Source organism: Macrobrachium rosenbergii, chromosome 56 (genome assembly GCF_040412425.1).
Source record: "Macrobrachium rosenbergii isolate ZJJX-2024 chromosome 56, ASM4041242v1, whole genome shotgun sequence".
NCBI lineage: Eukaryota > Metazoa > Arthropoda > Malacostraca > Decapoda > Palaemonidae > Macrobrachium > Macrobrachium rosenbergii.
In genome coordinates this window covers 65503698-65518412 of record NC_089796.1, presented here as the reverse complement: position 1 = coordinate 65518412, position 14715 = coordinate 65503698, and the positions used below count along the sequence as shown (strand labels likewise).

General features: G+C 37.6%; 1 protein-coding gene across 1 annotated transcript in view; it reads left to right on the top strand.

Annotated features, from left to right (window-relative positions):
- Positions 1–8666: 8666 nt before the first annotated feature.
- Positions 8667–14715, top strand: part of LOC136836226 (SH3 domain-containing protein 21-like) — a 49734-nt gene continuing 43685 nt past the window's right edge. Inside the window, exon 1 of the mRNA XM_067100229.1 lies at positions 8667–8968. Coding sequence (XP_066956330.1) covers positions 8667–8968 — 302 coding nt within the window. The remainder of the gene's footprint in view (positions 8969–14715) is intronic.

Below are 14715 nucleotides of genomic sequence, written 5' to 3'. Positions count from 1 at the left end.
TGTGGATGGTGATTGACTGTCGTTGTTTAGTTATTTCTTGTAAGGTGAAGTCCTGGTGACAGCTTAATACTGAAATTAAAGTTAAGTATACCTTACTTTAACCAGACCACTGAGCTGATTAACAGCTCTCCTAGGGCTGGCCCGAAGGATTAGACTTATTTTATGTGGCTAAGAACCAGTTGGTTACCTAGCAACGGGACCTACAGCTTATTGTGGAATCCGAACGACATTATACCGAGAACTGAATTTCTATCACCAGGAATAAAGTCCTCTATTTCTTCATTGGCCGACCGGAGACTCGAACGCTGGCCCAGCAGAGTGCTAGCCGAGAACTATACCGACTCGTCCAACGAAGTGAATCAATATTTGGACAGTTTTTGAAAATGATGATCATATTTCTGTACCTTTAGATTCCTTTAATAGATGTATAGATTTATCCCATTTTGAAATCCCTTTTCTCTGGCAACGTCTGCTCGTGCAAAGCTGTTTCCAACCTTCTTTAATGTGATATCCTCCTCCAGGTACAATCACTCCAAAATGTTTTGCCAACATACTTTAAAACTTTCGAGACAATAGCTTGTAATAACGACATCTGGCGCTATTGGCAACTAGTACCTGCAGTTCCCTTAACAGGGCTTTTCTGATAATGTTGACTTTGTCGTCATACTTTACTTGATTAAAGGATGTTTCATAATACTTCCAGGATAAATCGTTGTTCTTATGTTTTAATATTTTCATCTCCAGTTGCCATCACTATCGTTGTTTTATCTCCTTCATATGTGTGAACTTTATAGACATAGAACCTCTGACTAATATAAGTTGAACAATTGGCGCAATAACATCAACAAATACGACTTTTGTAGAATTTGCTTGCACACATTATTATTAATCAAATTTTTTGAATGACTAATCCTGTGTATGTGTGAACTAATGAAACTTAATATAAATATACTAGACTAGACCAACAGATTTCCCGTGTATTTTGTAATACATAGAATAATCATATATATATATATATATATATATATATATATATATATATATATATATATATATATATATATATATATATATAATGCCATTTTCATGTGTAATTTCTCATTTCTTTCATTGTTACTTAGGCTTATCATTTTGATGCCTCTTATGAAGTCAACTGAATATATAACGCCTATTTTTGTATTTCTTATTATCTAAGTTTCTAAAGAATTAAAAGTAGCAAGAAGTTCAACATTAATTTAGTTATTGTTAAACGCCAGCAGTGAAGAAGACTACCATGCTCATCAGTGGAGAATGTCTCCTCCTCATCGCAAAAGATGATTCTTACAGAAATCATCGGCCACTAGATTATATTGTAACGCAAACCCTAACCTCTGTTCTTTGTGTTTCTCTGATATGAAGTGTTTCATGGCAGGAATATGATGAAATAATATCTTGGTCTCATGTATCCTGTTACGAATGGTTTGAGCAGCAACTTGAAGGGAGAGTGTAATGTTCTCTCTTTATGGCAACACCGGTTGTCAGGGGAGTTAGGCGGAGCACCTGGATGCCCCCTTCAGTAATCATCCGATGATGATCCTTAATAGTAGTGCAACAATAGGGTCGTCCTCCACTTTTTACAATGAATTTATCATATTTCCTCGTTCTCTCTGTTGTTGCATCCGTCTATACATGGTTGTGTTATTTACGCTAAGCTGCCGAGCAATGTCTATGATAGAAACATTAGTATTATGCAAGCTAATGATTGTGGTGTGGCTGAGTCTGTTGCCCATCTTATCGGTGCAAGTAACGAGACAGTTTAGTTTAACTTTCCTGCCCGAATGTGGAGTCACACGATAACATACGACGTTATGAGATTTTTTCTTTTTTGTTTTTGACAACGATAATGGTTGAATTCTTTCTTTCTTTATTTATATATAATTTCATTGATGATTATTCAATATTATTTTATTAGTCAATAGGATTTATCTGGATTCGAAATATGGTTTCTTCTTTGACTCTTTTGCCCAATCATCTGAAGTGAAATTTTTCAAAATGTTTCGTCATTTTTCGTAATATGAATTTTTCACTCGCCAGTCTTTTTTATATTGTTAACCGTATGATTAATAACCAAAATCGAATAAGAAAATTACATTTCCTTGTAAATATCAAAAGAACAAATTACTGTTAGGTGAACGAAAGCTTCTGGAACATGTTGCAAAACATTTTTAATTGACTGTATGTCTCTTCATGAAATATCCTCTATTCTTCAGAGTCCTTTATTTGTCGCCTTTTCAGACTAAAAGAAGAAATATTTATAATTCTTCTAAAATAAGCGCCTTTCAGTAGCACTGATTGATTCCCTTTGTTGTCGTCTCCGATCTCGTTCTAATTATCACGGTTCCAGGAGTTCCATTTACGAAGCAGACTTTCAGGTTAAAACCAATCACTTTTAACTGAAGATTCTTCCCGTCGGTGCCTCGCGAGCGACGCGACTTGAAAAACAACGAATTATGAGGAGCGAGAGTGGAGCCTCGGTCTAAGAACAGTTTTTTCCCGTCGCTTCTTTGGACCGAATGTCATTTCACAAGTGCAGTTCGAGGCACAAAGGAAAGGGAGACACAGCCAGCACCTCTCCAACATTACTCTGGGTACAGTATGAATAACTTTCTTCTTCTCTAATAACTGATCTCTTCTCTCTGCATTTCCTATTGCCTTCAGTCACTTCTTTCAAATGAACGCCATATTCTTTGGAAGCTTGAATTTCAAGTCAGTGGCCCCTCGGGGCTTTTTTCATATGAATAGGGGTTTATCTTCTGAATAATAATAATGCTGACGTCAAAGACATCAATAACATCCTTTCTAATGTCCGATCTGTTTGAAAAATGTCGTGTGAGTTTTAACTACCGATCATATTGTAGCAAGAAGTATTTTTATTTCTTTCTTTTGCTCAGCATTTGCTTTGATAAATAGTTCTGCTTTGTTTTGTTCCCACCCTTTGTTGCTGAATCATTAACGCTTTATGTTGATAATCCACATTCCATTAATTAAATCATGCCCACTTTTTCAATAATATTATTACAAATTTTCAAAGCGAAAAATTCACTTTTTCAAGATAAGATAATGACCATTTTACATCTGGTATTGGAAATGTAAATGTGTTCTACTTGAGAGAGAGAGAGAGAGAGAGAGAGAGAGAGAGAGAGAGAGAGAGAGAGAGAGAGAGAGAGGAGTGCAATTTGCCGATGAGAAAAGGTTCTTAACGAGATACTCAAAATCCGTCAACCGTCACTCAACTGACGAAGGGAAAAGTTCCACTTGCCTTTTAATCTCTTTGCATCGTCTTAATCCCTCGATAACATGGGATTTTATTGCATGAACGGAAATAGGAGAGGAGAAATAAAAGTTCTGAATGTTTTGCGAAACGAAAGATAGATTTCTTAAGAATTCTTTCATCTCTTTCTAAATCTATTTTTGTTTATTTTTCCCCACCAAGACGTCGTTTCAGTGTTGCCAATTCCCCGCGCCATCTTCTTCTTCTTCTTCTTCTTCTTCTTCTTCTTCTTCTTCTTCTTCTTCTTCTTCTTCTTCTTCTTCTTCTCTCGGGAATGTTTCAGGCGACCGGGACCTTCTTCTTGCCTTCAGTCTAGAGAGCCATGAAACTTAACGACGAGGCTTTTAAGCTAGCTTTTGACGAAAGGAGTTTGGGGAGGGGGAGAAGGGCCAACTAGATAAGCACCTTTTTGACGAATATCGTTTTTATAAGAGTGAAAGGAATCATTTTTCTTTCACTGGTCCTACTGTAATGTCATTCTGAAAACTTGTTATGGAAGCGTTTTATGTTGCTCTTTGAGAGTTACAAATACAGACAAAATCATATTTGACTGAAATTTGTTTGATTTGTTCTTCAGTTATTATTATTATTATTATTATTATTATTATTATTATTATTATTATTATTATTATTATTATTATTATTATTCAAAAGATGAACCCTATTCACATGGAACAAGGGGCCGTTGACTTGAAATTCTAGCTTCCAAAGAATATAGTGTTCAGTATTATTATTATTATTATTATTATTATTATTATTATTATTATTATTATTATTATTATTCACATGGAACAAGGGGCCGTTGACTTGAAATTCAAGCTTCCAAAGAATATAGTGTTTATTATTATTATTATTATATTATTATTATTATTATTATTATTATTATTATTATTATTATTATTATTATTCATGAGATGAACCCTATTCACATGGAACAAGTCCACCAAAGGGGCCATTGACTTGAAATTCAAGTTTATTATTATTATTATTATTATTTTTATAATTATTATTTTTATTATTATTATTATTATTATTATTATTATTATTATTATTATTATTATTATTATTATTCAAAAGATGAACCCTATTCACAGGGAATAAGCCCACCAAAGGGGCCATTGACTTGAAATTCAAGCTTCCAAAGAATGTAGTGTTCATTTGAAAGAAGTCTCAGCAGACAAGGAAATACAGAAAGAAGAGGTCACTTACTAAAAAAAAAAAATAAATAAATAAATAAGTTAGCCCAAGAGGAAATACAGGCAAATACTAGAGATCATCGAACGCGTCCTCTTTCAGATCTTAAAAATGCCCAGAGAGGTATTCCTAGAAATATTCATCAGAATTTTCGTTTTGCGCAAGAATCAGGCACGACAAAGATTCAGTACACTGTCATCAAACGAATCTTACTAAAACTGATTGATAGACTGTCTTTTCTTCCTTCTTCGTCGGAGCCATTGTTGATAGAAAAGGTATAAAGAAAAAACGTAATTCTGAGGAAGAGCTTTGCACAGCGATATTCTGTATTAATGAAATTTTTGACTGAAGAATATAGAAAAGGGTGAATACGATGCAGTACGGGTGAGATAATTTCAGAAATTTACAAAGATAATTTGAGAAATTCAGAGGTAATTTGAAAACTTACAGAGATAATATGACAAAATTTAGAGATCATCTGGGAAACTTAGAGATAATTTGAGAAATTTAGAGATAATTTGACAAAATTTAGAGATCTTTTGGAAATTTACAGAGATTACTTGAGAAATTTATGGAGATACATTAAGAAATTTACCATCTTCTACGTCTTTAGCAGAAAACTTCCATGTGACGCCATGTTTAGTACCAGCCCCTCAGGAATTAGTGTAAAAACGGTAAATTACTCAAATTATTTCTGAAATTTTTTCAAATGATCTCTGTAAATTTCCCAAATTATCTCAGTACGCTTCTCAAATTATCTCTGTAAATTTCTCAAATTATCTCTGTATTTTTCTCATACAATCTGTAAATTGCTCAAATTATCTCAGCAAATTTCTCAAATTACCTCTAAATTTCTCATACAATTGTAAATTTTTCAAATTATCTTTGTAAATTTCTCAAATTATCTCTAAATTTCTCATACAATCTGTAAATTTTTCAGATTATCTCTGTAACTTTCTCAAGTTATCTCTTTAAATTTCTCAAATTATCTCAGTACGGTTCTCAAATTATCTCTAAATTTCTCAAATTATCTCCGTAAATTTCTCTTACAATCTGTAAATTTCTCAAATTATCTCTGTAAATTTCTCAAAGTACTTCTGTAAATTTCTCATACAATTTCTGAATTTCTCAAATTATCTCTGTAAATCTCTCAAATTATCTCACCTGTGCTGTATCATTTCCACCCTTTTCTTTATTGTTCAGTCAAAAAATTTCATCAGAAAACAGTATCTCCGTTGGGGTCTCTGCTTGAGAGTTACCGAAGAAAGAAAAGAGAATTTGCGAGTCGAGAGAAAAAGCAACACCAGAGAAATCTGCCTTGCAACAGACGACGATCACCGCGATCGTTTATGGAAGGGGATGCTGAGGACATGGAGTGGACGCCCCACCCCCACCCCCCACCCCGACACTGCAGAAGCCTCTTTTAATTTCAGCTCTGGAAATGGCGAGCAAGTCAAAATGGCGAGCAGAGTCAACAAAGAGAGAGACAGAGAGAGAGAGAGAAGGAGGGCTGGCAAACAGGATTAATTGAACGTTACAAAGGAAATTTTGCGTCCCTACTGTCTTATGGAGCCCTCCTCACTGTTCAGTCCGGAGAGAGAGAGGGAGAGAGAGAGAGAGAGTTCAGCATTCGAGTGGGTGTCTTCTAACGATTGTACTGTTTATGTGATGTCTCTTAATGACTAACAACCGATTTAACTACGAGAAATAATACCGTGCACTTTAGATGATCCTTTAAATTTACTTATATCCAGAATTGCCCAAGATGATATTTTAGTGGTGTTAAAAGCAATGTACTTGATCTCCTTCACAATTTTAAACTCGCAGAACTATTGGCGATGTTCTAAAAAAGAGATTCCACTTAAATACAACGATTTTTTCTGGAGTAAAATCGTTATTTTTATTATTGAAAATCAGGCAGTTAAGTGTGCAGATGATGCTACTCTTGTTGCATTATTTACTCCTGACAAGCTCAAAATGCAATGGCTAGTAATTTTAATTTTCCATGTGGAAATTGTCACATGAAATATTTAACCAAGACCACCAAACCTGAAGCTGGCTCGCTTTAAAGTTATGGTGAGCAAGTGAGAAAATGAGACTGTTTTGTCTATAACAGAGGCAAAGTATACAATACTGCATGACATAATGCTCCAGCGTAGCTTGCTGCTATAAATGGAGCACCTGAAGCCTCTTTGTTTCTCTTATGAGGAGCATTGGAAGTATTAGCATGTCCCTGGGGAGAGAGAGAGAGAGAGAGGTGGGAAAAGAAAGCCAGAGGAAGATGTGAATGAAATGAGGCAAAACCCAAACCAACAGAGTCCCTTTGAGAGAGAGAGAGAGAGAGAGAGAGAGAGAGAGAGAGAGAGACAAAATCCAAACAACACCATCTCTTTGAGAAGTCGATATCAGCCTCGTCCTTCCCCCGGGTCATTCAGGGTCAATTTGCAAAAGGGAGTGAGAGAAATGCCAATAGTTTCGGCTCCTGTCGAATTTTATGGCGTCATTTCGATAACTTTTCTCATCAGTCATAGACTTCGGTGTCTCAGTACTTTTGAGTGAAAAGGTAGTATCAGTTTATCGTGCGATAAGCTTCGAAATTTAACCTTTTGTGGGAGCTCCGGCCAGGGCATGCAGTCTCATTTTCTGTTTCATCACTTATATGATTACTCAGAATTGTTCGTGTAAAAACGTGTGTATATAAATATGTCGGTTATTTCGATTAGACGCCATCAAAAGATTCGCTGAAACATTGCAAGCAAAAGCGAGTCAGTGAAGACTCAGATCGTAATTAAAGTTGCATTTGGTCCCGGGCCTTCATTACGGAGGACCATGTCCTTCACGATTCGCTTCGACAGAAAAGAAAGTTGGGTGTAAAGTCTTTAACAAGACTTAGAAAGGGATTCGGAAGAAGCTCTTGGCTATGAAATAGTTCTCAATACGCCAAAAGATTCGTAATAGCCTCTTGGCCATAGAGAGTGAAGAAGGGATGAGTGGATTTGGGGCAAAGCTCTTGGGTTGGAGCCTAGATGCTTTGAAAGAGAGAGAGAGAGAGAGCCACATGGCCTCTTTTTGACAAGAGTCGAAAAAAGGCTGAAAAAAAAGCAAACAGGAGTGCCTAAAAGGAACGGGTCAAAGGCCATTCATCAGCACTGATCTCCAATTAATGTACAGAAAGAATTCTAAAAGGAACGGAATGCCTTGAATGGCGTTTTCATGCAATCGCCTTTGCATGAGATTGCACACACCCTTTCATGTATATGTACTGCATTTCATGCCAATTTGCTTTTAATTGTGACCCAGAGATTCCTCCGAACAATATTCGCTCAGTAAATGTTTACTCCAGAGCAACTGTTCACCCCAGAGTTAAGTGTTCACTTCAGAGCAAATGTTCTCTCCTGAGTAAACGTTCACTCCAGAGTAAATGTTCACTCCAGAGCAACTGTTCACTCCAAAGTAAATGTTCAGAGCAAGTGTTCACTCCAGAGCAAATGTTTGTTTCAGAGCAAATGTTCACTCCAGAATAAATCTTTGCTCCAGAGCAACTGGTAACTCCCGAGTAAATGTTCACTCCAGAGCAAATGTTTTCCCCAGAGAAAATGTTCTCTCCAGAGTAAACGTTTACTCAAGAGCAACTGCTCACTCCAGAGTAAATGTTCCCTCCAGAGTAAAATATTCACTTCAGAGTAGATATTCACTCCAGAGCAAATGTTCACCCCAGAGCAACTGTTCACTCCAAAGTAAATGTTCAGAGCAAATGTTCACTCCAGAGCAAATGTTTGTTCCAGGGCAAATGTTCACTCCAGAGTAAATGTTTACTCCAGAGCAACTGGTAACTCCAGAGTAAATGTTCACTCCAGAACAAATGTTCTCCCCAGAGCAAATGTTCTCTCCAGAGCAAATGATCTCTACAGAGTAAACGTTTACTCCAGAGCAACTGCTCACTCCAGAGTAAATGTCCCCTCCAGAGCAAAATGTTCACTGCAGAATAAATATTCACTCTAGAGCAAATGTTTACTCCAGAGAAAACATTCTGGAGTAAATGTTCACTCCAGAGCAAATGTTCTGGAGTAAATGTTCACTCCAGAGTAAGTGTTCACTCCAGAGTAAATGTTCACTCTAGAGCAAATGATCACTTCAGAGCAAATGTTTCAGTCTAGAGCAAATGTTCACTCCAAAGCAAATGTTCTCTTCAGAGCAAGTGTTCTCTCCAGAGCATATGTTCAGTCCAGACCAAATGTTCTCTCCAGAGCAGGTGTTCACTCCAGAGCAAACGTTCTCTCCAGAGCAAGTGTTCACTCCAGAGCAAATGTTCACTCCAGAGCAAATGTTCTCTCCAGAGGAAGTGTGCACTACAATAGCAAATGTTCTCTCCAGAGCAAGTGTTCACTCCAGTGCAAATGTTCAGTCCAGACCAAATGTTCTCTCCAGAGTAGGTGTTCACTCCATAGCAAATGTTCTCTCAAGGCAAGTGTTCACTCCAGAGCAAGTGTTCACTCCAATAGGAAATGCTCTCTGCAGAACAAATGTTCTCTCCAGAGCAAATGGTTGTCAGAACTTTTATCTATTATTTGCTCGTTTCTTCTATGGTTCTTCAAAACATCCGTCAGTTTATTAAGGGGTCATAAACGAAAGCTACTTTTTTGAAGTTTTGGCCCTGAAACGTTTAGTTTCTAAAGTAAAAAGCGTTATTGCTCGACGAGTTGATTGGTTAGTTTTCCTTCACAGAAATTCAATTTTCGAGACTTTTAAAGCTCCTTCAGAAATCACGCTGTAGGTAAAAATGGTCACTGCTCTCGACGGCAAAATGAAATTCAAAATTGCATCATATAGTTTCTTTGCCGAGATGGTGGCTGTTGTTGTATATTTCAGTATCAGTCCGGGAACGAGCACTTACCGAAATGACTTCTTCACATATTTACGAATAAACTTCTCATAAACTTATCAGAGATTTGAGATTTTAACTGACTTGATTTCTCAGAGATGTAGTATCCCTTCAGTTTTCTGTTGATAATCATCATTTGTGAATCGGTGCCTTAATTTCTATCTTTTTAGGAAGATTGAAAACCCTCTGATGGTTTCATTTCCGGTAATGGCTGAGCGGACCCAACTCCAATAACGTCAGAAGCACAGATGCGATTTTCATAAAGAATGTCCTTCTCGTGCTGCAAGGTTAAAGGTTGTTGTTGTTACTCAAATTCAGAGACTTCTTTTTGCCTCTCCCCCGTAACTGATAATCATGGCAGTTCTGCCCCCAAATTTCCTGCCGTCCAGATTACGAATTATGTTCTCTCGACGAAGTTTCGGCGAAAGGAGAGACCCGTAATTTTGTAAGACGATGCTGCAGTTCATCGTTCCCATGATGTAATTATGTAGGAACGTGATGCCATAATTTGACGAGGTTTACGATCTCTCGCTTTTCCATTTTACTGAGAGAGAATAAACGAACGTGTTTACTCATAAATAACACGTACACTTGCCCGTATGTTCATGGATATTAATTCCTCCTGTCAAGTGGTATCCATTACATCCCAAGACGACTAGCGTGGTGCTAAATAAAAGGGCTGTGAACCCCTTGGAGAGGCCCTTGGAGTCAAACTAATATTAGCTCTTCTATGAGGATGAAAATTAAGCAAGTGTTATTGATGCCTGTCTAGGACTTTCGCTTCCATGACCTCCGCCAAGGTCAGGTTTTTAGGGTCAAGACGTTTCCGTGAATTTTATATTTTCCCTATGTTATTTTCATTAGTTTGTGTGTGATTCTGTATATTCCCCAGGATTACATAGAAAAGTTACGTGTGAGTTTGGTGGCCCAGTGGTGGATCTCGTGACTGGCCAAAGTTCTTCAGGTTTTGGGAGAGAAAGGCGTGAACTTTTCGGCAGAATGGACCTTTTGCTGTTATGGGGAAGGTTGGGGGAGGGGCGCGCCATTGTTTAGCCTTGGAGGAGGTTTGGTCTCTCCGAACGCTCATGCTGTTATTGTTGTAGTTAATATATATATATTTTTATTGTTAATTATGAATTTTACTCCTCAGGACAAGCAAAAGTAAACAAGTAAAAAATGCGCCGAGGTTTCTTCGGCGCAATCGAGTTTTCTACCACCTATGGCTGCAGTGTAATCAAGGCCTCGAAAAATAGATCTATCTTTCAGTGGTCTCAGTATAATGCTGTATGAGCCACAGCCCATGGAACTTTAACCACATTGCGATGGTGGCTATCCTGCTTATCGTTGCTGAAACGAGTGCGGCTAACTTTAACTTTAAATAAAATAAAAACTACTGAGGTGAGAGGGCTGCAATTTGGTGTGTTTGATGATTGGAGGGTGGATGATTAACATACCAATTTGCAGCCCTCTAGCCTCAAGTTTTTAAGATCTGAGGGCGGACAGAAAAAAGTGCGGACCGACAGACAAAGCCGGCACAATAGTTTTCTTTTGCAGAAAACTAAAACCTTCTTTATAAACGTTGGTTATACAGTATTTATAGATACAAAAGTGTAAGTGGTATGGACGACCTGCTGATGAGCAGTTATGGGAAGTGGATGAATCAGTTGATGCGCTGACGGGTTTGGTGCTCATGGGTTTCATCCCTGACTCGGCAGCTGAAGGATGAATGTGGCAGAGACTGTTTCCTTGCTTCTTCCATGAGCCAACCCATATTAGACGAAGTGGGCATTTCGTATGTATGTATTTATGTGTGTATGTATATATGTAGGTATTAATGTATGTATTAATGTATTTATATCTGCATGTAATAATGTATGTATACGGTCATGACTTTTTTTATCACATCACCGTGATTCATATACAATAATTACAAACGTCCTTTAATATCCAATTCGCTCTACCTCGGAAATAATATATTTTCATATATATGTTACCGAAAGAATTTTTAGTTGATAATAAGTTCGTCGTCCCGTGAGTTCAACCAACGAAGAAAAGAACTCAGGACCACAGTGACGCCTTACCCACGAAAATAGCATTATTTCCGAGGTAGGCGATTGGATATTAAAAAAGGACGTTTGTAGCTTAATGCTTGTATACGGTCATATCCATTTGAAATGTCTTTCTTAGTGAAAAAGAATCATACCAGGAATTGAATTTCTGAACGATAGAAAAAAAAAATAAATAAATAAACACATGAATATAATCAAATCAGAGATATTTATTATGAACAAAGATAAAAAGTAAATAATAGATAAAGATAAATCCAATGGGAACTGGAAAAAAAAGCAAAGAAGCCGAAAAAAGAAGAGTTGAAAGTTGTTTTCAGTTGGGAAATGGAATTGCGGAGAAAGGAGAGAGGGGGGGAGGGGGCAGAGGGACCTGTTAAGAAAGGGTTGGAAGATACAAAGGGATTTTCAATCGATGACATGTTTTTCTCTAGAGAGTCAATGACTCTGTTTATGACTAGAAGAGTAGATCACTTCTTTTTCATAGCTTACAAAAGACTGTTGCTTAACCAGTTCTGGGGAATTCGGTATAATTTTATTTCTTTGGGACTGTCAGAAATTGTCATTATACATACTGTGTACATATATACGTATATGTATTATATATGTATATATATATATATATATATATATATATATATATATATATATATATATATATATAAATGTAGAATCTACTGGTCACTTTTACCAGACACATATGTAATTCTAGCCCAACCACAATGCCCTCTTAACTTCTCAATTCTTCGCGCTTTTTGGATATGCTTGTAACTACGGCCGCGTGACACGTCCAAACACAGAAATTGAAGAGAGCTTGGTGATTTACCGGTCGCGGGAGACGAACCAGGTCACCTTAACCACAAGGAGGTCACGTTCCGACCTGGCCTGAGAAGGATAAAAATTTATTACCTGTCATTACATATATATACCTGCCGTTTTCAGATATATTTATTAGGCTGGAATAGACCCATCCTCACCATCGTAGCCAAGTGGGCAATCGTTTTTATTGCATTTTAGGCTGAAATATATATGTAGAATCTACTGGTCACTTTTAACTTCGAGAAGTTAAGAGGGCATTGTGGTTATTAGAATTACATATGTGTCTGGTAAACGTGACCAGTAGATTCTACATATATATTTCAGCCTAAAAGAATAATAAAAACGATTGCCCACTTGGCTGATGGTGAGGATGGGTCTATTCCAGCTCAAAATAAATATATCTGAAAACGACAGGTATATATATGTACGACAGGTAATAGACTTTATCCTTTCTCGTGGCCAGGTCGGCAACGTGACCTCTCTTTGGTTAAGGTGACCTGTTCGTCTCGCGACCGGCAAATCACAAGTCTCTTCAATTTCTTGTGTTTGGATGTCACGGCTTTCCTTCAATTTACAAGCATATCCAAAAAGCATGGCATCAGAGGATAAGAAAAGCATTAATGACGTTAAATACATTACATAAAATGTATATATTATATATGTATCACAGTATATTTACACTTATATGTATATAAATATAAAATATATATATTTATATACATATACAGTATATACATATATAGACATATATTATATAATTATGTACTTATATGTATGTGTGTGTATTTGTGCGTGTGCATTCGTGTGTGTGTATGCAAAGAGAGATACACCGGATAAGATATGTTTACTTAAGGAACTTAACAAGAAACAGAGTGTACTCGAAGACGCAAAAATAAACTTATCATTCAGAAATTCATTATCTCGAGATACTCGGAAATAAATTTGCGGAAGTCAGAGGTCTCATTTTTCATTCGCTATTCGAAATTCGTTCATGAATTTGGGCGTAAAATGACACCAAATTCGAGTTCCCATTGAGAGCTTCAAGCTTCACCTGTTCTTCAGTGCAACATCTGCTTCAGAGTTTTTGAATGTTCCCAAGGAATTCGTTCTTGTGGACTTTCCAGAATTCGTTCTTATTTTTAACGAGCTTGATGGCACGCGCTACGCTGAACTGGAACCGGGCGCTGCTCGTCATTTCTTCCCTACCCTCCCGATTCCCTACCAACCACGCCCCCACCCAGGGCGGACAAACAGGTTTGTAGAAGGAGGGTGGATATGTCATGTCTCCCCTACCTACCTCGTCCACCCGGGGGGGACAAACAGGTTTGTAGGAGGAGGGTGGATGTGTCATGTCTCCCCTACCCTTCCGATTCCCTACCAACCCCGTCCCCACCCAGGCCGGACAAACAGGTTTGTAGGAGGAGGGTGGATGTGTCATGTCTTCCCTACTCTCCCGATTCCCTACCAGCCCCGTCCCCACGGGGAGTGGACAAACAGTTTTGTGGAGGGAGAGTGGATGTGTCATTCTCCCTACCCTCGATTCCTACCAACCCCGTCCCCACCCGGGGGCGGATAAAACGAGGTTTTGTGGGAGGAGGTGGATATTCCATGTCTCCCCTACCCTCCCAATCCCTACCTGCCTCGCACCCTGGGCGGACAAACGCAGGTTTGTAGGAGGAGGGGTGGATGTGTCATGTCTCCCCTACCTCGATTCCCCTACCACCCCGTCCCCACCCGGGGCGGACAAACAGGTTTTGTAAGGAGGGAGAGTGGATGTGCCCATGTCTCTAACCCTACGTTCCCCTTCCTCTACCTTTGCCCATTGTTCCATCTAAAATAAGGAAAATTGGAAAAAGTAGAAATCAGTATTGGTTTCTATTCATGACCTTGTGAAGTTCAAGCTTTCAAGGAATATTGTGTTCATCTGAGAGAAATTACAGAAACAAGAGATAATAGGTAATACAGCAAGAAAAGATAATAGTAAATACAGAAAGGAGAGATAACTGGAAATACAACAAGAAGAGATAATAGGAATTGCAGAAAGAAGAGATATGACATACAGAAAGAAGAGATAATAGTAAATACAGCAAGAAGAGATAATAAGAAATACGGCAAGAAGAGATAATAGGAAATACAGACAGGAGAGATAACAGGGAATACAACAAGAAGAGATAATAGTAAATAGAGAAAGAAGAGATATGATATACAGCAAGAAGAGATAATAGGAAATAAAGAAAGGAGAGATAACAGGAAATACAGCAAAAAGAGATAATAGTAAATACATAAAGAAGAGATATGATTACAGCAAGCAGAGATAATACTAAATACAGAAAGGAGAGATAACAGGAAATACAGCAAGAAGAGATAATAGTAAATACATAAAGAAGAGATATGAATACAGCAAGCAGAGATAATAGGAAATACAGAAAGAAGAGTTAATTGGA